The sequence below is a fragment of the Aptenodytes patagonicus genome, chromosome 4 (genome assembly GCF_965638725.1).
Source record: "Aptenodytes patagonicus chromosome 4, bAptPat1.pri.cur, whole genome shotgun sequence".
In the NCBI taxonomy this organism is placed as follows: Eukaryota; Metazoa; Chordata; class Aves; order Sphenisciformes; family Spheniscidae; genus Aptenodytes; species Aptenodytes patagonicus.
In genome coordinates, this window is record NC_134952.1 from 48,556,598 (window position 1) to 48,571,491 (window position 14,894).

Sequence of the window (14,894 nt, forward strand, 5' to 3'; positions counted from 1 at the left end):
ATAGTCATCTTAAAGGATCTCTGTAGAGAATTTTGGTGTTTTAAAATACTGTAAAGGGGAGATACTACTAAAGTCTAACTAAAATGTAGGGATAAAAAGACATTTAAAAAACTTATTCTATAAAATCTAATTCTACTTTAAAAAAAACTTTTATAAAATAATAAAAATAATAATAATAATAATAATAATACTATTAAAGCATCACATACTAGTATGATCATGAAATCCTAACATATTACCTTTCAGCTCAAAAGGGTAACTATCTCCTGCAGTTTCACACTATCTAGGGAAATTGCCATTTAAAAACAAAACAAAACAAAACAGAAATTTAGGTTGTGAATATTATCTCTACATGAATTTTCTATGCGTGAAAAGAGCAAAAGTTAAATTCCAAAGACTAAAAAAAAGGCTGAAATATCTGACAAACCTTTGAAATTAGGCCTTATCCTGGGATCATAACTGAGCAATAGCCTATTCAAGATATTGCTGGTAGAATTAACTGGTACTCTGGCAAGGTCTTCAGCTGATTGCTGGCTGTAAAGAAAAGTGCATTAGTTACTATTAAGACAGAAACAACCGTGTGCTTTAAACTTAAGTCATTTTAAAGTCATGCCATAAATGCCATTTCATGAGCAAAATGTGTTCAGCATTTTCAGGTTCCATAGGGTATAGTCTTCCTGTCTTTGTGATGTTTCAGTATTTTTCAAGAAACTATACAAAAGTCAAAGCTCTTCTATATACTCTTAACTGTAAACTTGAGAGAATAAATAAACTGCAATTCACTAATTCTTCACTTCTCTCCTAATACAGATATCCAGAGGGACATGATTTCTTCCTTAGTAGAAAGCAGCCACCTGAACTATTTTTAGTGACTGACAGATTAGGAACATACGTAAACTGACAGGCACTTTGTAGGTGCGAAACCGTGCACAGGCTTTTGGCAGTCTCCTGCTCTGGCGTGCCAGCACCAGCTACTCCACCGAGAGCTGGAGCCATTGCATAATCTCCTTGTCAAGTGCTAATAAAAGCTTTGTTATGGAAAACGAGACCTTGGACTCTCCTCTGGTTTTGCAGGGGAAATTTAATTATCTCCATTTACCTTGCTGTTATTGTGTTGCGTGTTAAATTAAAACTATCGCTAAAATTAAAAAGAACCTGTAACAGGTAAATGTAGCTACAAGAGTAACATGAAATTGAGTGTAATAAAAAGCAATGAGGGTGCATCGGTCCCCACCCCATGTACTTTATGCACCTAGCAGGCTAATAACGTCACGTAAATGAATTTATACATCGTCTCTAGAACCTGTCCTGTGATGTTTTCCAATTTTGAATCCTGTCTTGTAATCACTTTGCTATCCATTTTATGACGACTACTCTGCTGACTTTCTGTCATTGAAATTTAGTAACCAAGATGCCATGTAACAGTAAGACACCCTACAGAGGCATGTCATATACATCAACACTATTACCTCTAGCAAACAACTGTATGAACATATTTTTTAAAATGATCCAGTTTATTTCCTAAATGTTTTCCATAATCAGTATCAGCTGCCGTTGCCTCCTTTACTCTGCTTAATTTTTTTTTTCATTATTCTTTCCCATATCAATGTCAGCTTGACAGACCTACGGGTTATTCATTGTAACATCTCAGTTCACTGCTAGTTTTCTTCTCATCCCTCAGCTTCCTTCATGTCCTCTGGGACTTCTGCATTATTCAAACATTTATTGAAGAAAATATTAACTCGCCAAAAGACTTTTGGCCAGTTTTAAAAAAAAAAAGTTGCATGAATATATCAGACCTCGTGATTTTAAGATGTCCATTTATAGGAGCTCCTGTTCAGCATCTTCCTTAATGACTACGGGAAATTAATTAATTAATAAATAACTATCACCATTGCATGATATCACTATTTGATTGAAAACTGGAGATGAGACCAGATCCTGGCCCTTGCAGAGCTTTTATGAATAACCTCACCTTTAAAATCAACTGTTTTAACTCAAACCTAAGGGAAACGGTTTCAAAGAGCAATTGAACAAGACCTGCTGACTTGGTAGCACTTACTATGCCTTTACAATGAGATTTAATCTCCTCAGTTAACATTTAACAGCTAAAATGTTTATAAATAGAACTATGAAGGGGTTCTCTATTATTAAAAACATTAACCATTTATGATAACATAACTGCATTTTATTCTATCATAGTCTCCTTGATACCCTTTGAGCGTTTTATCCTTCAGAAACAAAACAATCAGATTTCTGTTTTCCCTATTGTACTCAGGATATTTCTGAAACCTAGAGCTGCATAACTGTTTAACTACTTGCTTGTATTTGTTTGACGTTATACATGAGGGAGAAAAAAGTACACCAACTCAGCTAAGACAGCAAATATCCACCCAATTGTCCTTGAAAATTCAGACTACTCCCCAGTCGCTAACAGGATTAGTATGAATTCTGAAGGCTACCAAAGATGTAGCTACCAAAAAGTGTGTATCCATGAGTACAGCTTAAACTGTAACATACAGGACGAGAAAAAATTGTGGAGCAGCTTTAAGTGGCTGCAGTATATAACTCCCCACCCATCTCTTGCAAACACACTAAAACTGCTGCCACATTGAACAACCGCACAGGTGAACTACTTGTTCTATCAGCACTTACCCAGAGATAAATGGTCCACTAATAAAACTAGGAACTTTTTACTTTGAGTATCACATGTTAACTTCCACTAGTATGTCCTTATTCTGTGTACAATAAACCTCTGCTAATTTACTATTAGAGCAATTAAATAGCAATAGGTGTTCTAACCCCTTTGAATATTTGATAAATTAACTTTCAAACAATTCTCCCGGGGTTGTGTTTATGGTTTTTTATATTTGATTTGGATTTGGACCATTATGCAAGAGAACTAATTTATTTCTGTCATTTTGAGATTTGTGTTCAGTTTTCAGTGATGACCTTTACCAATGAACAGGTTGCTACAGAAATATCATAAACCAGCTTTGTATGCTTTTTTTGCAGTTGCTACTAATTGGACGATAGGAAAACATAAAGTTAAATGTTAAGATTATTTTCCATTTTGTAGCAGGAACAAGACAGAAAAGAATGCTCATTTAACTATTTAAAAGGCAGGTAAACTCTCTGTACACTGTATTCTATCTGATACGAAAAGGTTCACAGCATTGCTTCCCTGCAAGTCACGCACCTTAATATTTAAAACATCTACATCAGATGCTTACAGAAATTATATTTATAAAAGGAGGGTCTCCTTAACACAAGCAATAAGATTTCTTTCTAAATCATATATGCCTGGTATTAATGAAATGTCAAAACAAAAACAAACAACAAGTAATGAACAAACTTAAATTTTTTTTTTTTTTTAATTTCTGCTATGGATTATACAAAGAAGTTCATTAAATAGTGATGATGGTAATCCTACACAGGATAACATGAACACATAAATTAAATACAGATGCTCATAAAATGCAATGAGAAAAAGAGGAAAAAAGTCTGAGAAATTAAATGAGTGAGCATCTAACAGCAAAAGAAAGCCAAATACAGCTGACAGGTTTATTTGTCTCTTCAAGTAAGAGGAATAAGGTGGTAGTTTTGTGAGATCTGAGTTGCACTGCAGAAGTACGTTAATACAAATATCTGTTCAGGCTCTTTGTTCAAAGGTCTACCATGAATTAGGCAAAGGAGATTTACTGCACTGGGAAGATAGCGATGGGATGAAGAACGGGTGGCAGCACTGCTTTCTGGTAAAGAACATCATGATGACATCTTCCGTAAGTTGTTGGGTAGTGTTTTGAACTTATACAAGCGTAATGCGCACACATTTATCCTCATTTATATAAGAACCCAGTGAAATACAACAGCATTGGCTGTTCTGAGTTGGGAGAAGAAGCACAGAGAGTCAGTAATTGCTATTTTTTAAAGGTGACTTTGAATGAAGTGGTTGGAATAGCTACGGGGAAAAAAGCTCTGCTGAGTATCAGTTATATTTTCACTGTGGTCATTTACAGCATGCTGTCATTGAACTACCATCACTGAATAGCATTCATGCGACTAAATATTGTCACAAGGACAGGATTTCCTTCAGAGAGCCTTGCTGATCAAAATGCCAAAATTTCACCTGCAAATCAGTAAGTCATATGTGTAGCTTTTGGTGAGTTAAGAGGTTATGCCACTTTCAGAGTGATAGATGAGCAAAGTGACTTAACAAAACAGCAAATGGGATGGGTTAGGTGCTTGGAGAAACAGGCTGGGACTATTCATGCCACTAAGATATTTACCTAAAGCCACTACCACCCCTGCTTAATTGGCCATTCTGGAATGAATTAATGATAGGCCAATGTGTAGACTACATAAGAGAAAAAGAATTTGAGCTGAGATTTCCCTTCCTAAAAGAAGCAGTACTTTAATTTGCTAAAGGCTGTCTGATTCCCATATAACAACACTCCCCAACTGAGAAGTTACTACTTTTTCTTATTCAACCTACAATTTTCACATTTGTGAAAAGTCAATAACTAGCCTAAGATTTCCCTTAGATTTCCACCAGTTGTAGCATGCATTGTAATTTTAATACATTTATTTCAACTTGTGTTGAATGTATGTGGAGCTGCTGGAAAGCATTAGGAAATGGAAATAAAGCAGCATTCTTCACAGTAATTGATGAGTTCTAATCAAGATATGGTAAATACCAAGCAAAGGGTAAGGCAACAAAAGTCTCACAGTTGCTATAAAGGGAATTTAAAAGCAAGTAATAGTAAAGCTAGAAATTGCCTTAACAAGAATTTTGACTAAATAACGATTAAAAAAAAAAAACACAAAAACCCCAAACCCAAAGTATGTTTTCCCCTTTTCTGCAAAACAAAGAGAAAACAAACAGTATTCTCGAAAGTGTTCTCACTTCTACAAACAGTGCCCTCAAAAGCCAGAAAGAAAACAAAGTACAGTTAGTCTTTCGTCATAGCATCTCTGTGTGATATGACTGGCCTCTCTCCAGTCTTTGGGATGTTACTTCTGGTATCATTGATGAATAAAAGCATGACTTTAAATACTGTGTTTCACAGGATATGGTGTAAGTAAGTAAGTAAGGTGTCCATCTCCTCTTCCACTGCAGCTCTACACATTTTATCTGTGAAGAACACGATTGACATTTTCAGTTGATGGCAACGGACAATTATTTTCGTAATTCACTAATCAAAATCCGCAAATTTAGATAAGCAGATATGCATAGCAAAAGGAACCATCTATTACACTTGGTTTGAAATTTATATAGCTCCCTTATGTTTGTGTTAAGCAAATGTGTCAGAAGACATTAGATCTCTACGGGTTATCATGACATTTAGTCTCTCAGAGCTCACTGAAGTTACAAGAAGTCCTTATCACATGCAGTGCTACAGGAGGATGACTGGAGAAATGAGTATAAACAATATTCTATACAAGTGGAAAGGAGAACCTTTGCTGTTGTATTAATTCACCTATTGCCCTGATCCCTAGCCTTAACATCCCATTAAGCTGAAGAACCTCTAACTTTAGAAGAGAACACGGATATACTTTTTACTTATGGCATGACAATCAGGGGGAAAAAAAAAAAAGACCTGTCACAAGGACGTATTCACACAGCATCTTTCAATACACTGCAGTCCAGACAGTCAGGTAGCATGCTTATTCTATTGCTGGTGTTTGCTTAGAGTGCATAGCTGGGATAATCTAGCATTAAACTTTGCCTTTGCATAGTTCTAGATTACTGTCTGACAGATAAAAACATATATTCCAACTCACACTGTTCAGTTATCTCCAGAAAAATTTCCTATATAATGCTGAAACAACAGATTTTAGTACATTTTATCTAATGTATGTGATGGAAACTGACATTTTAGTCATATAACATGGCAGTGTATATCTGAGAATGATAAAAATAAGTTTTGGGAGACACAAAATCTGTCATCTCACCATATATTGTAAGTATTATTTCCCTGATATAAACCAGCAGTGTTCTGATTTGCAGGCATTTGATTTTCTGAGTGCAATAACTTGAAGCATAAAAACAGGTTAATACAAATCAACGAGATACTATATAATTCTTCTGAGTGATCTCTATGATCTCTAGTATGCTTAATAGCTACATTTTCAAACTCTACCGGGTAACATCTCTGTTACTAGGAAGAATAATTACGATGCCTCCGATGCAAAGAAATACCACTCAAATGACATTAAAACTATGGAACTCTGAATAACTGTTTATGTGTCCTCACAAATGCAGTTGACAGCTAAACACCTAAAATTAGGTATGTAACTTCAGTACCTAAATTTGGAGGTAATGCAGTGTGGTGAACAAAGAGAAAGGTTCCTTCATAGTGGAATTTAAAACAGAAACCCAGATTGGGCACCCCGAATTGGGCACCCTGAATTGTGGGGTGAAATAACTCATCTTTCATTGTAGATAGACTAAAGAGCATAGTCTCCTAATGTGGGCATGTAAGCAATCTTCCTGAAGTTGGGTGGTGTGAAGAGCTCAGCTAGTGTCACTACTTCAGTCCTTGTCTATCAGAAACCTCTAAGTCCAGCTTTGGTTTCACATTCAACGTTGCCAGGGTTGGACACCTTAAGGAGTGTTTACATGGCAATCTGAAGTGCTTTCTTACTATTCCTTAAGCTTGAGAAAAGCAGGCAGATTCACCTGTCTGCCACAGAGATGACAGCCCCCAAACCGGTAGAACCAGGTCAGTATGGTACTTCATCCAGCCTGACTAGTACTGCTCACAGCAAGCTAACCATGCTTCCATTTCTTAAAATTAGCTTGTTTGTGCCTAGCTTAGGCATCTCTGCATCCTACTGAAGTTACCACCTAAGCGACCCTTGCGCCTAACAGGCGTCCTGTTGTGTCCTGATATCGCATGCAGGCGTGAAACATGATCAGCACCCAGATGTTTAAGCAGAACTACAGACATTTTAAAAATAATTTATCCACATCAGTTCCTTGTCCCAGTCTTTTTTCCAAATGCGGTAAGTACTGAGACAACACATGGATCTTGGTAAAATCTAACCACCTTGTATGGTGGCATAAGTGGAGATACATTCTATGTAATTTGTCTTTCAAAGATCCATTTGGTGGAGCTGAGAACAGAATTCAGTCCTACGGTTTTCCTTGCGCTTAGGTTTAGGGGGTGTAATTTAACCTGCAGATACAAGTAATTTCTCAGTCTGGCAGTTGCATATGAAATACAAAGTCTGCAACTTTACTGCACGACTGTAGTGTCTCATCACTACAGTGTTCAGAATAGAGTAAATGCTGCTCACTGAGAGGGACAATTACTGAACGAGAACCAGCCTACCATGTTTAATTACTGTTTTACAAGAGAACTTAGGTTTTGCTTATATAGCTTTATCTTTTACTCCCCAGCGCGTTTATCCACTCTGAAAACAAATTCCCAAATCTCCTGGAATGTGGTCCTATCTGTCCGGGATCACGGCTTTCCATGAGAGTTACATGCTACAGAATAATTAAACCATTGCCCAACTGCTGTTACTGTGGGGCAAAAGAATTTTTATAGGAACCAGACCTGGGCTCTGCAATATACTTCTTTTCAGAATGACTGTGAGACGTAACTGCCTCCACAACCAAATTCAGGCTTTTCAACTTCATTCCATCTTCTCCCACAAACTGTATCAACCTGTCCATCATACCTACAAATGAAAATGTTCACAAACTATCAACAGTGCCTTCTACAAGATGGGAATGAAGACAGAGATGATTCCACTTTCCCACCATTGACATTTTGGGGATGATCACATACTACAGATAGAGAGGCCATGTATACCCAAACGCTTGACATCATAATTCAAAAAAGTCCTTGTCCATGGGACGGTGGAGAAGATCCAAGATGAAAGATACACTTTGAACTTCTACTTTAGTCTTTATGGGAAGAGCATGTCAGAAGCTGACAGTTAACCAAGAGAAATTTTAGGACAGACTTTCATACAACTCTGTTTTAAACACATCAAAGGCTTTTTTCCCTAGTTCCACTGTCTTTTGCTGTTATTTTTTAAAAGAAGCTGTTTATTGAACCTTGGCGTCTGTGACCTTTCTAAGCTTCTGCCCTGGCAGATGGCACAAGCCATGTTTTCTGGAAGGCTTAGAGGGCCATTTCACAGTTTCTGCAGTAGCTGATACGCTTTATTGAATACAAGCCAAAATATGATTTGTACTCCTGCTTTGTGGGTAAAAAAGTCTCTATAGATATCATACAGTATTTAGTTAATCATCTACATGGATATAAATCTCCACATGGAAAAATGCATAAAGGTGAGGAGGGACGCCATTTTAAAAGCACAGTCTTGACATCCAGACAAAAGAATGAGATTTAGTGATTGAGGTTATACTCTTAGCATTGCCGTAGGATTAGAGACGCTGTGGGGTCTTCAGAAATGAACATTGTGCAAGTGAACAGCTGAGTCATACTAAAACTATAATTAACAGGGATAGTTGTGATTACGAGCACAGTCGTAACTGATTTCGTTAGCTGCTATTTGACACTTACATCTATCTCTATGCCTTCTGTAACACTGTCATAAGCAAACTTCCCTTTCCTTATAATTTCATTTGTCTAGAGATCTTGCAAGTAGTTTTGAGGAGAGACTGTCTGGGCTACTAAGGATTGTGGGGATAAAGGCAGCAGCTTGAACATCATAAAATAACTGAAGTACTTATCGTGACATAACAAAAGGAAAAACATTTTTCAGCAGTGCTCTTAGAAAAGCTCACAGTTAAGTGTTCAACATGTTTACCAGAAAGTGGTATTATGAGGAATTATGAGGAAGTTAATAAGAATTAAGCAACAGAGGTAATACAGCTGATGGGTAGTCTACGATCAAGAAAGAGATCAAGTGACTAAATCCATCTGTGGCTATACTGAAATCATCTGTATTCAGTAGAGTGAATTTCAAAATAAGCTTTGTAAACAGAATACTGTAATCCACAAAATTCTTAATTTTTTTCTTGAAGAGGTGGACCCGTTTCTTTTTTTTTTTTTAATATTTTTCATGGAGACAAAAGGTGAGAGGTTTTTTTACACTAAAGCTTTATATTTTATTGCACAATGCATCTGCGGAAGCCAGCTTCTCAGATTTATGCTGCAAAACATAAGTCCCTATTATAGGACTTTAGGCCTAATATATTTCTTCGTTAATCAACAAACGTTCAGGTATCAGACACAAGTATAATTGCTCTATGTTTCATTTAGAAAGCCTGAGGTAAGAAGGAAGATGATCTAAATGTAAGATGTGAAATCTTTCATCTGTTCTGAGCAAGCATTAAATCAAAATAAGAACCAAGTGATTAATCATCAGCTTCATGAAACCCCTCAATAAAAAAGCTGGGAAAAACAGTTTCAGAACTAAATGAAAATAACATGGCCAATCAAGCCACTATCACACAATGCACTGAGAAGTACAGCATTATGAATAATCACAAGTAAGAGTTTTGCTCTAAGATGCAAAATAGAATTTTCCTAATTGAAGGAAGCAAATACCTGTTTATGAGACAATAATGAACTTTTTATGGGGTTTCTAATCAACTTGTTTTCAGCTTATTCTAATAGTAGTTAATTTCATGCCAGAGGGGCGCATTTGGTGAAAGGCTTGTATTCTGGAGAGCCACAAAAGGAAAAGTTCAAGTATGCTCAGTTTTCATACAAACAACTTCATGCGGAAGTCCCAAACCAGTCTTATAACCATCCATTTCTTAACATCAAACTAAGGAACTCAAGCAGTAATGTTAGGTTCAGCATAAATCTTTCCTGGAAAATCATTTGCATACCTTTGAATTTCATTATAAAGTTTGTAAAGAGAAGACTGTTCCTTATAGAATTACTAGCGTGTTTTTTTGTTCTCTTGAGGAGGTAAAATTTAGCTTTTCACATGTTGTAAGGAAACAAAAGGCAGTAATTTGTTACAATTAAGCTTTAAACTTTATTACACCAGTAACCAACGTAAATTGAAGGTAGATTAAGACTTTAACTTATAAATGTATGTTTTCATTAGGAATTTGTACCACTCACTTTTGTAAATGATGTAAAATCCTATTTATTTTCTTTAAAAAAGATACAATGCATTCTTCTAAAAGATTTCTTTTGTGCTTTACTAGTAAATTTTTCATTCAACCACTTCCTTTGAGACTATTTTTGGTCAACCCTTATGGTGTCACTTAATTCCCACTCCACTGCATTGTGTTTTGGTTTGTTTCTGAGGAAAAATTCCTTACTTTTTTTTCACACGAAAAAATTATTAAGAGTAGGCAGCCTTTTTTATAACACAGAGTGTCACCAAGTAAGGAAGTTTTGTGAAAGATTATAGAAAACATGCTGATGATTGAAATTTTGCCATCAGTAGCCCGAGTTAAGAGAGCATTAGATAATTTCTCCACAAGACAGAACTGACTTTCATTGCTCATTCACATGAGAGGTCTTCTAGGTGTCAGCCACAAAAACAGCAGTGCCACAACTCTGCTATTACAAGTGGTTGTCTCTCAGGCTGTGAACTTCAGCCAAGTAAGACACAGACAACTTGTTCATTATTCAGAAAATCTGACAGGGCTCAGTGCTACAGCAATTAATTCTAGCTAGCAACACTGCACACGTCATACATCTGACAAATACTGGATTCCGCTAGCATTTTTGCAGAAAGCTTCAACTGGCTGGACTGTAGAAGTTTCACTTCGAAAATTATAGCATTTATTCAATGCTTTTCAAGTATATTGGTGACAAATGACATCGTATTTAATGGTTGTAACATCAACCGGTATCAAAAAGAACAGGATACCAAGAAATACTGTGCTTAACAGAAAAACAAACAAAAAAACCCCACCCACTTAGCAAGATAAAATGACATCAATGTTTTGAATTCTAATTAAAGCCAAGTCAAGAACAGAGGGGAAAAGCTGGCTGCTTCAATGAGACCACAGAAGATCTGGATTCAGTTCACAGCTGTGTAACTCACTTTCTGAGGACTTCAGTGCTTACTCCTATCCTGGGAACGATGACATTTCTCTCCTTGCCACAAATCCTCATGGCAGCTCAGACCAAAAGCTCCATACAGAGCTCAACTTAACTATTCAAAGGAGATAGAATGGGTAGGGGTCATTTCAGATGACTCATGATCACATTTGCGACTTGTATCTTAACGTATTCAAATCCAAAGATACAACTCATTTTTCAGGTTTGATATTAAAAAAGAATGAAAACACTCACCATATGTAGAAACTTTCTAAAAATTTGGGGTTACAAATAAACATCACTGTCAATATTTAAAAAGAGTGGGAACTTTAAAAAGTATTATTCAAACATTGCTTCTGTCTGGTTATTTTACTTATTTTTTTCTCTTCTTTGGAAAAAGTCTGTTAATGTTAAATAGCGGTCTCATCTTCCAGCCTTCTTCTTTTATGGTCAAAGAAGAAATGTGTTTTAAATTTATCTAAACAATTTTATAATTTCAGGCATAGTTATATATGATATATATTATTTATTATAGTCTATCTATCTTTTCCTCGGACATTTACACCATAACACTAAAAAGATGAGCAAGGCTGGCCAAGAAAATGACAAAAGAGGCCCTCACAAATAAAACTTTTGTATTGTCCTATGGATCATAACCTAAAACGTGGTAGGCATTAGAAAGAGGGAGTATTTTTAATATCAAGTAATCATAAGTGTCCAGAATACATTCTCTATTCAGCTGGGCAATCACAGATTTTGATTTCTGTATTTTTACAGAGAGATTACTCCATAAGGGCACGCTTTATAGCAACAATCAATCCACCTCCATAAAAGTTATAGTACTGTAAATCATTGATGGAAGATGCTGAAGACCTTAGTTCTATCCAACATGCAGTAAGGTTATGCGTAGGACAAGCCTTCTCTTACAGAAACTGAATTTCAGTACAACAGTTTTGCATCCCCTTTGCTTTTCTCAGTATACCTGCAACACGATGCTAGACAGCATAGCACTATAACGTTACTATGTCCCCATAAATAGCAAGACACTGGGTTGGAATCCCCCACAAAGACAGACACGATTTACTATAGCTTAGATTTTTCCTTTCATTAAAACAGAGGACCTGCTGCAGAAGAAACACACCCATTGACAGAACTTAGCTATGATGCTGATCAAACCTTCCTCCTCCCATTCCCACCTCAAACCCCATTCTCTCGGCAGAAAGCATCACCTTCTACTTCAATTGTCATGTAATTTTCCCTGTTAAAAATACAGCAGGATCGCCATCATACAAAAGCATAAAAGAAACAAGGAACATACGATGGACATAGATATTGCTTCTTTTTCCCCTTTCCTTTCTTTGAAGACTTTTCTTTGGAATAGACTTCCTCGACCCATAAGGAAAATGAGACGAACAAGAAAACCGCTAGTAAGAACTTCATCTTGAAGATTAAGCTTCAGAGAAACCTTCAGTCTGTGGCAAAAGAAAAGAAAAGAAAAGAAAAGAAAAGAAAAGGAAAAGAAAAGAAAAGAAAAGAAAAGAAAAGAAAAGAAAAGAAAAGAAAAGAAAAGAAAAGAAAAGAAAAGAAAAGAAAAGAAAAGAAAAGAAAAGAAAAGAAAAGAAAAGAAAAGAAAAGAAAAGAAAAGAAAAGAAAAGAAAAGGAAAAGAAAAGAGAAGAAAAGAAAAGAAAAGAAAAGAAAAGAAAAGAAAAGAAAAGAAAAGAAAAGAAAAGAAAAGAAAAGAAAAGAAAAGAAAAGAAAAGAAAAGAAAAGAAAAGAAAAGAAAAGAAAAGAAAAAAAGAAAAGAAAAGAAAAGAAAAGAAAAGAAAAGAAAAGAAAAGAAAAGAAAAGAAAAGAAAAGAAAAGAAAAGAAAAGAAAAGAAAAGAAAAGAAAAGAAAAGAAAAGAAAAGAAAGAGGTTTATGTTAGTAGGGTCAGATATGGCACATGGGAACACATACCTACAAAATGTAAACAAATGTTTTTGGTTTTTTTAAAAAAGTTTGATCTTAGTTGCCTTGGGAGAGGGAGTCTGTTGAGGTGTACCCCTGATACGGAACCAACTTAGGCAATTTTCTGAGAGTCAAGTAGCTTCCCAAAGTTAAGAGGATGACAGTGAGGAACAGATTTAAGTGCAAATTTCCTCCAGTGTGTTTAAGAAATAAATGTGATGTCCTTCAAAGGCTGTCTAACTCAAAATCCTCAGAAACTTGGAAACAGAATTCCTCACCAAATATGTCATGTATCAACTGCATTAAATATGGTTAAATGTGACTAAGCAGTCATCTAGCAAGGCAGAGAACTGCCAGCCCTCTATGACCTTGCACAGATAAAATAGTAATCATTTCAATGCTAGTTAAGAGAAAGGGTTGCAAGTTTAATTTTATGTACAGAATGTAAACATAAACGACTATTCTGCACAAAGTATTCTCGCTGTGGAACCAGCACTGAAAAGGCTTTGCAAAGATGACTAAACACAACCTGCAATACTGTGCTTTATTACATGGCGTTCAGTTTACTATTTTAACTTCTCACGGGCAAAAGCGCATACCCCAAAGGCCAGGAGCTGGGTTTGTGCTCAGCCAGAGACGGCCCCACCTGTCCCTGGTCGCAGCCGCACGACACCCCGGGCGTTTCCCATTCGTTTCCGATCCCACAGATACTTCCCAGGCGGTTTCCTGAGGCCCGCGGAAACCTCGCGGACGCCTCAGCGCCAGCTGCTTTTTCCATTTTCATGTTATTTATTTTTAATTCTTCTTAAGGAGCAGTGGCTGCCTCTCCCTCCCTCCCCCCCACCTCCGGGAGGCACCGGGATGCTTCAGTCCACCCTGGGAGCTGCAGCCCCCCCACCCCCCGACCGGTAGCGGTCGCGGAGCTGCCCCCGCCGCCCCCTACCCCTCGCCCAACCTCCTCGCCTCCCCGGCCCGGCCCGAGGCCTCCCGCCGGCCCCAGCACCGGGGAAACAGCGGCCTCCGTGCTGCCGAGGGCCGCCGGGGCACCTGGGGGGAGCGCGAGGCGGCGGCAGGAGGGAACGAGCGGGGCTCCCCGCACGGCCCGCTTCCCCTCGCAGCGGCGGGACGGGCCCGGCGCTGCCCCGGCTCCACCGCCGCGGCCCGGCCCCGCCGCCACCGGCGCTGGCCGAGGTGCTGACGGGGCCTCGGAGGCTGCCGCCCCGCGGGGACGGGGCTCTCGGGCCGGACCCTCGCTCCTCCGTGGCCCCTTCCCCCGCCCGCCCCACCGGGGACACGGGCCCCGCGCACACACGCAGCCCCGCCACCGCCACGGCCCTCACCGCCGGTGCCCAGGGCTCACCGCCAGACGCTCCGCCGCGGCCCCCCCGCGACTAGGGCCGGCGGCGACCGGGGAACCGGCGGCGGGCCATGTCGCGGCCCGGTCGGAGCGAAAGCGCGGCTCCTCCGGCGGCGGAGCGAGCCCCTACCTCCGACGGTGCCCTCCGCGGCCAGTGAGCATGTGCGGTAGCCGCGGCGCGGCCCGGCGCCCTCCCAGTGAGCATGTCCCGGCCGCCCGCCCGCACATGGGCACTGGGCGAGCGGCGCCGCCGGCGGCCGGAGGGCCGGGGGGGGGAGCAGGAGGGGGGAACCCCCCCTCTTCCCCCCGCTCCGGTCCTCCCGCTGCCGGAGACGGGGCACTGACGGGGCGGCGGGAGGCGCGGAAGAGAGGCGGGGGGGCGGGGGGGGGGGCGCGTCCTGCGGTCTCCGGCGGGAGGAGGACGCATTCAATGGTGTTGCCGAAAGATGTCTAATAGAGTTGGCAGGAACCAGGGAATATTAGCCGAGAGGAGCTGAGTAGGATGGGAGGAAGACGGAGTTCAGTGCTGCATAGATTTTATGTATATATACGCATTTAGTCAATAGTTATCGTTGCTTCATTTAAAATGGCAGA

General features: G+C 39.2%; 1 protein-coding gene across 3 annotated transcripts in view; it reads right to left on the reverse strand.

Moving 5' to 3' along the window:
• The window catches only part of GLRB (glycine receptor beta), a 52,822-nt gene extending 38,190 nt beyond the window's left edge, over positions 1 to 14,632 (reverse strand). Inside the window, exons 1-3 of one of the 3 annotated variants that reach the window (XM_076336631.1) lie at positions 14,431 to 14,632; positions 12,313 to 12,466; positions 428 to 534 (exon numbers count right to left, since the gene is read on the reverse strand). In XM_076336631.1, coding sequence (XP_076192746.1) covers positions 428 to 534; positions 12,313 to 12,434 — 229 coding nt within the window. In that variant the 5' untranslated portion in view covers positions 12,435 to 12,466; positions 14,431 to 14,632. Of the gene's footprint in view, positions 1 to 427; positions 535 to 12,312; positions 12,467 to 14,283; positions 14,382 to 14,430 lie in introns of those variants that run through there. The other 2 variants (XM_076336632.1, XM_076336633.1) reach the window with 2 other exon arrangements.
• Between the last annotated feature and the right edge of the window lie 262 nt (positions 14,633 to 14,894).